General features: G+C 41.6%; 1 protein-coding gene across 1 annotated transcript; it reads right to left on the bottom strand.

Annotated features, from left to right (window-relative positions):
- Positions 1–730: 730 nt before the first annotated feature.
- Positions 731–10,399, bottom strand: LOC125290549 (unconventional myosin-X-like). Its single transcript, XM_048237220.1, has 3 exons — positions 8,821–10,399; positions 3,396–3,587; positions 731–2,537 (listed from the first exon to the last, which is right to left on the bottom strand). The coding sequence occupies exons 1-3, from the start codon at positions 8,902–8,904 to the stop codon at positions 2,436–2,438; spliced, it is 378 nt and encodes a 125-aa protein (XP_048093177.1). The 5' UTR covers positions 8,905–10,399; the 3' UTR covers positions 731–2,435.
- Positions 10,400–10,486: the final 87 nt, after the last annotated feature.

Here is a 10,486-nt window from a genome sequence, read left to right as displayed (position 1 = left end):
GTTTTGTGTCATTTCAACATAAATATTGTTTCACTCTCCTTCCGAGGAGTCATGCACAAAAGAAAAATGGTTAAATATCGCTGCACATTATGGTATTGAAATTTCTGAGACTCAAGGATGATTTTAAAACAGGGTTTATTTGATAAACATATTTTGGTTAAGCTCTCTTCTCAGTCCATATTTTAATTCTATTCACTGTAAATTATATGGCCTGCAATATCTGCAATATTACTGGACATTTTGTACGGTCAAAAAAAGGTTAGTGTAACCTCAGTGTTATCTTACGAAGTTACTACTTACTTTGAGTTATCCTACTTAAGGTTTGTGCCAACAGTAATGGCTCATTCGTGATTAGCAGTTGTTGACGGCTGACTACGTCAACGAAATCTACAAGTGTGAGCCGGGACAGCTAGAAAAGACAGCAGATTATGAGCCGGGACATCAGATTATGCAGATTATGAGCCGGGACAGCTGGACAGCTAGAAAAGACGGCAGATTATGAGCCGGGAGAGCTGGACAGCTAGAAAAGACGGCAGATTATAAACCGGGACAGCTGGACAGCTAGAAAAGACGGCAGATTATCCCGGCTACACCGGCTGCAGCTCCACTGGATCTGACTCCTGTGAAACAGGAAGTCGTGAAGTACTGCTGAAAAGGTCCTAGACACACACACACTCTAATCAACTTTGAAAAGTACGATTTAAGCAAAGACAAAAATGACACACACACGGGAGAGCTGAAGGAGTTTAATGACAGCTGAGATGAAACATCCGACATCATCATCAATCATGTCCATACCATATGACCACATCAATTAACACATGTGGAATTGAACACCTGTGTGTGATATTGAACACGTGTGTGTGTGGCATTGAACATGTGTGTGTGTGTGTGTGTGTGTGGTATTAAATATGTGTGTATGGTATTTAACACGTGTGTGGTACTGAGCACCTGTGACAACGTCATTTAGAATCTGTATATCTGGTCAATTGGTTATAGAGAACGGGATTGTGTCGACACATTGTTAAGAAAGACACGGCGACGACTGCACAGCCCGACTACTGTACAATTTAACACAGCTGAATGAAGACGGGGGATTAATATAGTGAATCTATGTGCTGCTGAACCATTGAATCAATGTCTGTCTGCTATTAACACTATAGTTATTTTGTCAGTCATCATGTTCATTTTATTATAAAGAAAGGGAATCTAATGTAGCCCTACAAGTGGGTAATGTTACAGTAGGCACAGCTAATATCACCTGCTGGCTATCATGCTGACTGCAAACAGACAGACTCACTTCAACTGCAGGATTGAGAAACTTGTTGTGTTTGTTGTTGAAGGCTAGATGCTCCTAATTTCAGTATATCATGCTTAGTCTATCACGTGACTAATGGCAGTAGACCTATTTTTCACTAGTGACAGGTTCACCATGTCATCACCTGTCTGCAAACATGGAGAGGATCTCTACGGATATATAACTATGCCTGCATACCCCAGCAGCAAGTTAATACATGTGTTTGTATGGGCAGTAGCACCTTAACACGTGTTTGTATTTAATGTGTATTTAATGTGTTTGTATTTAATGTGTATTTAATGTGTTTGTATGGGCATGTGTTTGTATTTAATGTGTTTGTATGGGCAGTAGCAAGTTAGAGCTTCCTAACATCACCAACTCAATCATGTGACACCCATTTCCCTCACAGGGTCAAAAGAGTATATATACTTACTTACAGAGCAGAAACCCAACTATAGCATTAATATTAATATTCTTCATTTTATTTAAGTACCACTCTGTTGCCTTCCTGTTCAGCTCGTCATGGTAAAGATGCTTACATTTGCTCATATCATGGTCCATTTGTTTGCTCTTGACACTAACTATGCCCCCATTAGTAATCACTGTATCTTCGTTAGCGTATCTGTAAATATGGCGGCTGCTACCCAAACCCCAACATCTAACGTAACGTGACAGTCACCCGTTCTCTATATGAAATATTATTATAAAATATATAAAATATATAAAACATATACAACTCATTAGGGAATAATAGCATCTACTCCAGTTGCACGGAACCATACTTGGGATCAGGCTAGGGATTGTCATTTTCAGTTAAGGCGAGACACTACAGGTGAATAGGGTACAAATTTTAACTAGCAGATATCACTATGAAACTTCTCCAGTTGATTACTTACATTAATATGAGAAAAAAATGTACTAGTATTGTCATTCTATGTATGAGTTTGAATGGTGTGTGTGTATCTCTTTGGTCTTGGTCTCTGCCTGCAGAGATGCTCTTTGGTTAAGACTGTTTGCATAAAATAAAATTCAGCTACTGCTCCTACACACACACATACAAACATTTAAAACACTCTCACACATGGTCTTGAACACACAAAACACAAGCAAATTTATCTGAAGGTTGCATGGTGAATCTTCACCAATGGTTCCCTTGGTTACTGATTGACTGGCAGGTGCTGACGCGTCTCTTCACGATGAGACTGATGTATGTCTTCATGAGCCTCGCGATGTCCACCACCTAACACACAGACACACACACACACACACACACATGCACACATACACACACACACACACACATGCAGACACACACACACAGATAAAAATGTGCACATTTTTATTACCTTTCTTTGGCCTTAATTGGGGTAAATAAAAAGATCCCATCTTTTCAAACTCATCCAACTTCTCCTGAGTGTTTATACCTGCTCACGACTTCTCCGTCACATTTACCTTCAACACACACACACACACACATACATATAGACACATACTTTACCCCCTGACTGTACCGACCTGCTCTGTGAGGAACAGTAGGTGGCGCTAACACACATGTACGCACCTGCTCTGAACAGTAGGTGGCGTTAACACACATGTACGCACCTGCTCTGTGAGGAACAGTAGGTGGCGCTAACACACATGTACGCACCTGCTCTGAACAGTAGGTGGCGCTAACACACATGTACGCACCTGCTCTGTGTGGAACAGTAGGTGGCGCTAACACTGTACGCACCTGCTCTGAACAGTAGGTGGCGCTAACACACATGTACACACCTGCTCTGAACAGTAGGTGGCGCTAACACACATGTATGCACCTGCTCTGAACAGTAGGTGGTGCTAACACACATGTACGCACCTACTCTGTGAGGAACAGTAGGTGGCGCTAACACTGTACGCACCTGGTAGGTGGCACTAACACTGTACGCACCTGCTCTGAACAGTAGGTGGCGCTAACACACATGTACGCACCTGCTCTGTGAGGAACAGTAGGTGGCGCTAACACACATGTACGCACCTGCTCTGAACAGTAGGTGGCGCTAACACACATGTACGCACCTGCTCTGTGTGGAACAGTAGGTGGCGCTAACACTGTACGCACCTGCTCTGTGAGGAACAGTAGGTGGCGCTCCTGAGTGCTGATGCAGAGTGTGTTGGGCTGTGGGGCTCCAAACGACAGGATGAGCTCATAGGACAGGACCTCCAGAGGCCACGCCTCCCCACGCTTGTACACACCCACATTCTCCTGACCAACAGCCAACCACAGATCCTCTGGATACACGCCATCAGCACACTGGAAACACACACACACACACACATTAACCACACTGTACACACACACACATTAGCCACACTGTACACACACACACACAGACATTAACCACACTGTACACACACACACACACACACACATTAACCACACTGTACACACACACACATTAACCACACTGTACACACACTCCATCAGCACACTGTACATACTAGGGGTGTGAATCTCTCATGTAAAAGACAATACGATTCGCATCTAGATACATGGGCACGATTCGATACAAGAAAAGATACGATTCAGTACGATTCGATGCGATGCGATTCGATGCAATTCGATACAGTTCAAGAATGGAAAGCATTCTCAAAGATTTTTTATAATTTGCTCAAGGTGCACATTCATTTTATATTATCAATTATCATGGTCATGGTTGTCAATTAGGCAACAAAATGTGTGAATATGATTATATAAACTGAGGTTTGTTTCATATACTGTATTGAAATGAAAAAAGAATAGTCTACATTTCAGTCAAACACAGCAGCCAAATACAACATAAAAATAAAATTGTATAGACTTTACAGATTTTATAGAGTTATATCTGATTGTTTTCATGGAGCTGTAGCCTTGTTGAGGTAAGACAATACCGAAATAAAATAAAACAGTGCTTAAGACACTCTTGGCCTTTTCTCATATAGGCCTAGCCTACCCTACAAGAATAAAATAGGCCTACAAATCAATGAACTCTCTGGGCTTATTTTGTTCCAACAGTAGACCTATGCAGAAACCTACAATGCCACAAGTCTGAGTAAATATGAACAAAATCATTAGCTAATAATTTATGTATTGTTTTAGCAGCAAGGGCCAAATTATTATTTAACATTAAGGAAATCCCTTCATCAAAGGTAATGCTACTCTACAGACTATCGTTGCTGTTTAGGAATGCTATAAATGCTTAATTTCGCGCTGGATTTCGAAAAACAAAAGCCGACCGAGTGCAAGTTGTCACATGCTTAAGTTGCAATAGATGTATGGGTAATGAGGTCATTTGACAACTTTGGGCAATAAATGTAACCAAAAACGAACTGCATTACCCACAATTCCGTGTCACGTATAGTTTCAAAACCGGAAGTGGGATGAACGCGCTGCTTGGAACGTAAATGAGTCTGAGCGAGCAGAAAAGGTTGTGCACCGATTCATAACAAGTAAATCGATATAACGACCGGTTCTTTAAGTTTTTTCCGATAAGGGGCTTCACGTCTCGATGTAGCCGTATCTTACACATTAAAAACGGATACCGATACGTATCGGTTAATCTTTACACCACTAGTACATACACACACACATATTAACCACACTGTACACACACACACACACACATTAACCACACTGTACACACACACACACACACACACACATTAACCACACTGTACACACACACACATTAACCACACTGTACACACACACATTAACCACACTGTGTATACACACACACACACATTAACCACACTGTACACACACACACATTAACCACAGTGTACACACACACATTAACCACAGTGTACACACACACTCCATCTGCACACTGGAAACACACACACACACTCACCAGATTAACCACACTGTACATACACACACACACACACATTAACCACACGGCACAGACACACACACACACATTACCACACTGTACACACCAGTGGCGGCTGGTGGTATTTTTTTCTAGTGAAGCAGTTATGAAATTATGACACCCCCTTCCGGAAATGAACATTGCGCCTAACACACCTGCCAAAGTTGTTGAGGTTGAATGTATGAGACACATGATGACATTGAACTGTCTGCAGTGGCATAAGCAAAAGCTATGTTGTGTGATCAGTCAGAGAGCTCAGAGTAATTTGTTGAGAAATCAAGACCTGTTTACCACCATCTCAAAGTACAGGCCACAAATGGGGTGTAGTAGGCCTAAGACTGGACAAGACAGTAAACAAGGTTTATGTATTATTATTATTATTATTATTATAATAAGTTTGCATATTTTTGTTAGACCTATTGCTTGCAAAGACTAGGCTATCTATGGCCATGCCCCCAAAAAAGAGCATCTCGACTTTAGCACTAATTAGTGACTAGGTATGTCTCTATATACTGAAAACAATACCAACTATATTTTCTGATCTTGATATAAGATGAATAACACTTGGTTAGACTGTATTAGATAAGCAGTTTTTGCAGTGTAGCCTATTAATGCCAAGTTGTTGATGTCCACATCTTGAAACAACAACCTTCCAATAGGCCCTATTCTAAGCTACTAATTATGCCCCATAAGCAATGTCAAATTCAGTAGCCTATTGAGACACATTCTTGCCTCTGGGATACATTAAGAAATTATACCATGGCTGCTCTGGCATATGTTTGACCAACCGGTTTGTTTTTGTCACAGCCAGAAGTAAAAATCCACATTTTTTCATTTGCCTCCTGATACACTGAAGAATCCTAGAATTTTTTTCTGAATCAATCAGTGTCTATTTCATTTTTAAATGGTAGTTGAAATTTAGCTTCAAGTAGATTGTTCTGAATTGTCTTTGACAAAATTGAGGATTTAAAATGGGAAGCCAAGACGTTATAACACATCCATAACATAGGCTAATGTTATCATAACACATCAGTGAACTTACAGGACAGCTACGTTGAGAAGCTGCACTTTCTAATGCATAGCCTACTTGGAACAAGTTTATCCTTACCGTAGCACCCACGATCTGTGTTAATTTCACAGGAAGTCTCTTGGTCTCTCCTCTGCATTCACTCATAGGTCCTCATTTAAAAAAACTGTAAAGAATCCTGTAAATTGCGGTGAACAATGTTCATCGCCTGAAACTTCCGTCGAATCCATCTTGCTAGGACTTAGCGAGTCACTAACGTTAGCTGTGGGGAGACCGCTAGCAAGCTTTCCACCTAGCTTATGTTAGAAAACACAGAGCTACACACAATACTTCTAAATAAAACATTCTCCCCTACACAGAAAAAAATCCGATGTACCTTACAAAATGAATGTAAAACAAACTATGTGAATGAGTTACACAATTTATAATGAAACTCTAGTGAGGTCACTGAAGGCAACTTGATGGCAAGTGATGGCAAGCTAATGGAGACAGTAATTAGCCAGAGTGTTGCGTCAATCATATTCAACGGCAGGAAGTGTAAAAAATTCTGCCCAATCGGTCACTGCTTCACGGGTGGGACTTATCTGCCATAGGATCTATTGAAACGGAAAAAATCCACGAGCCGCCTGGGGTTTCACTCGATTTACATTGAAGTCAATGGGGAAAGATATCTATGGTAGTGAACAAAACTAAAAGTTGGTGAAGCAGTCTGATTCACTGTAATTCTCTGTTCCACCGCGGGTGACTGATGGCGCTGTTGTCACTCACAGAATTGATTTCAGGAAAACAGTTTGTGTTAGTGACTGTATTTCTGTTTCAAAGGAGTAAAATTGGGATTATTATAAGATTTTTTTTGTGTTTTGTTTTTTACTTTTTTTTGGTGAAGCACTGCTTCACCTGTAGTCTTATAGAAGCCTCCTCTGGTACACACACACACACACACATTAACCACACTGTAAACATACACACACACACACACATTAACACACTGTACACACACACACACAGATTAACACACTGCACACACACATAATAAATAAATTCACGCCGATTTTAGGAGATAGGCCTGCACTTAACACAAATGGTCCGAAAATGTAATATCTCATCAGATGATGTTTATTACCTTTTAATCAGGGCTTTGAACCGGTTCAAGGAACGAAAACCGGGAACTTTTTGTATTTTACAGGGAACAGAAACGAAACCGGAAACGTTATTTTTTATGTTCTGGAACAGGAACACTTATTTAAAAATAATGGTAACCAGTTAATACCGGTTTTATTTTGTTCCTCAAAGTTTTCGTTGCCTAATTAACTAAAAAAAAAAAAGTAATTATTTTCCTGGGCATGGCTGAGGTTCACTCAGACATTCGCTGACTGAATGGAGAGAGAGCCGTGGATTACAAAGTCTCCACTCCACATCTTAAATAAGAGGTAAATTACGATCCATCGTTAATTAAAACGCTCATTCCAAACACAATATCAATAGCTATATTTGTCGACTCTACGTTAATGATGGACTAGCGAACATTTGGCTAAATGTTTTAACACCTCTGTTTGCCTAATGCACAGATGGCTTGTTATGGTATGAGTAGGCCTACTGGATGGCCTTTCCCCCCGACAGTTGGAATTTGTTGTTGCCCGAGTGGCATAACCACGTGTCTTAATAATGTGGTTACGTTTGTGTGGAAATTTTCTCTTTTAACAATAAACTACACATTTGAAATAATTGTAGGCCTATTTAATTATTATTATTATTAATAACACAATTATTATTATTTAATAATAGTTGTAATATTATTACATTTGGTTTAAGCTGGATGAGAAAGATGTGACATAATTCTATAGCATTAAACAGCTGACAGGAACGAAATTAACCGTTCCGGGAACAGTATTTTTTTGTTCTAACCGGTTCGGGAACGTCAATTTATTGGTGGAACTCATAACCGGAAACGTTATAATTCCGTTTCTGTTCGGAACGAACCGATTGGGAAAAAAAATCGGTTCAAAGCCCTGCTTTTAATACTTTTAAATGGCCTTAAATTTGGCTCATTTCATTTACTACCTTTTAATACCTTTTAAAACCCCGCGGACACCCTGTTTGTGTGTGTGTGTGTGTACCTGCACGTTGAACAGGCCTAGGTTAGCATGCCGTGTGCGTGTGTGTGTGTGTACCTGCACGTTAAACAGGCCTAGGTTAGCATGCCCTTTGTGTGTGTGTGTGTGTGTGTGTGTACCTGCACGTTAAACAGGCCTAGGTTAGCATGCCCCTTTGTGTGTGTGTGTGTGTGTGTACCTGCACGTTAAACAGGCCTAGGTTAGCATGCCCTTTTGTGTGTGTGTGTGTGTGTGTGTGTGTGTGTACCTGCATGTTAAACAGGCCTAGGTTAGCATCCCTTTGTGTGTGTGTGTGTGTGTGTGTGTGTGTGTGCGTGCGTGTGTACCTGCACATTAAACAGGCCTAGGTTAGCATGCCCTTTGTGTGTGTGTGTGGCTGTGTGTGTGCGTGTGTGTGCGTGCGTGCGTGCGTGTGTACCTGAAGGTGTGTGTGTGTTCCTGCAGGTGTGTCTGTGTGTGTGCGTGTGTGAACCTGCAGGTGTGTGTGTGTACCTGCACGTTAAACAGGCTGCAACCGTATCCTTTCCACTCTCTGATGATGTTCATGTACTTCAGCATACTGTCCTGCTGACTCATGCCCTCCAGACGCGCCCACTTCTCCTGCACGTTTCCTCGCAATACACACACTTCCTGTTCAAACCACGCCTCTTCCTGTGACTCTTCAGCTCTGGCCCTCCCCCTCAGGCTGCGCCTGAGAGTTCCTTCCAAGAAAGAGGAGCGCTTCCTGTGGGCGGAGTTAGAGCGGGAGAGAGACGTGCAGGCTTGCAGTCGACTGCGCAGGCGACTGACAGGAAATAGCTGCTCCAGGTCGGGCCAGGCATTCTGGGAGTTGTAGTCTCCCAGCAGGTACTGAATCCGCAGGGCTGCCAGAATCTGCAGAGTCTCCACTGGAGCAGGATAGCGTCCTTGTATAACTGCCTCATGGGCCTAAACAACCACACACACACACAAAGTATTAACACAACACACACACACACATACACAGAGTATTACATTTTTTGCCCATTGCTTAAACATTTTTGCACAACTTCGGCTCATTGTGTCAAAACTCACACACACGTTACACAAACACCAGGGACTGAAAACAGAATGTTTTTCATTTAGTTTCGTTCTAAGCAAAAACATTATTTTTTTATTCCTGTTCCAGTGTTCCAAGGCCTCTCCTCTAAATGGAACCGGTGAGAACGTTACAGAAGAACCCTAGCCCTAGGTTCATATTCCTCTAGTAAATGTAACCGGAACGTTATGGAAGAATGGTTCATATCATTCCTCTAAATGTAACCGGAACGTTATGGAAGAATGGTTCATATCACACATACAAACACACACGTACATGCACACACACACACACTCTAAATGTAACCGGTTAAAACATTATGGAAGAACGGTTAATATCATTCCTCTAAATGTAACCGGTGAGAATGTTATGGAAGAATGGTTCATATCACACATACAAACACACACACTTCTACCGAGTCTGACAGTTGACTTGACGTCTGTGAAAGTGCTCAAACATGTGTCCTCAGTAGGGTGAACAGTACCGGCATGTGTCCTCAGTTCCTCAGTAGGCTAAACAGTACCGGCATGGCCCATTGTTCTCAGCTCAAGCAGTTGTTCTTACTTCTGTGTTGCGGATGAGTAATACCGGTAGCCATATCCATAGGATAGAAATATATCTACACGGTGCGTGGAAAAGATAAAACATTTGCAAAGGAAAATGTTATGAAAGAACAGGCTGAGCTACTGAAAAGGCTGCCACTCGCTTAGGTGCTTGTGCACACAGGACAGACCCCTTTAAATGTTGGAGATCATCCAGCTCCCTTTAATGTTGGAGATCATCCAGACTCTTTAATGTTGGAGATCATCCGGAGTCCTTTAATGTTGGCAACAGCTAATAGGCCGGCATGTTACCCAAGGGCTGCGACCTGTACCTTAGCTAATGGCGATTATCTGTCTGATCCTGAGCTGATAACAGAATGGGTAAATGACGTTAGCAAGTGGCCAGAGATTCATTAGCCCGACATATAAGGCTATCTGGTTGACAAGCCCAGCATGTATACATGCAAAAAAGTAGTACAAGTAAGCATTTTTCTTGATGTTTCCTTGACATTTCAGTCAATTCACACACACATACAATTCAATGGGATGGAAAGCTTTC

The sequence above is a fragment of the Alosa alosa genome, unplaced genomic scaffold (genome assembly GCF_017589495.1).
Source record: "Alosa alosa isolate M-15738 ecotype Scorff River unplaced genomic scaffold, AALO_Geno_1.1 AALO_1.0_unplaced_63, whole genome shotgun sequence".
Classification (NCBI taxonomy): domain Eukaryota; kingdom Metazoa; phylum Chordata; class Actinopteri; order Clupeiformes; family Clupeidae; genus Alosa; species Alosa alosa.
The sequence above is the reverse complement of the archived record's forward strand: the minus strand, read 5'-3'. Positions and strand labels throughout refer to the sequence as shown.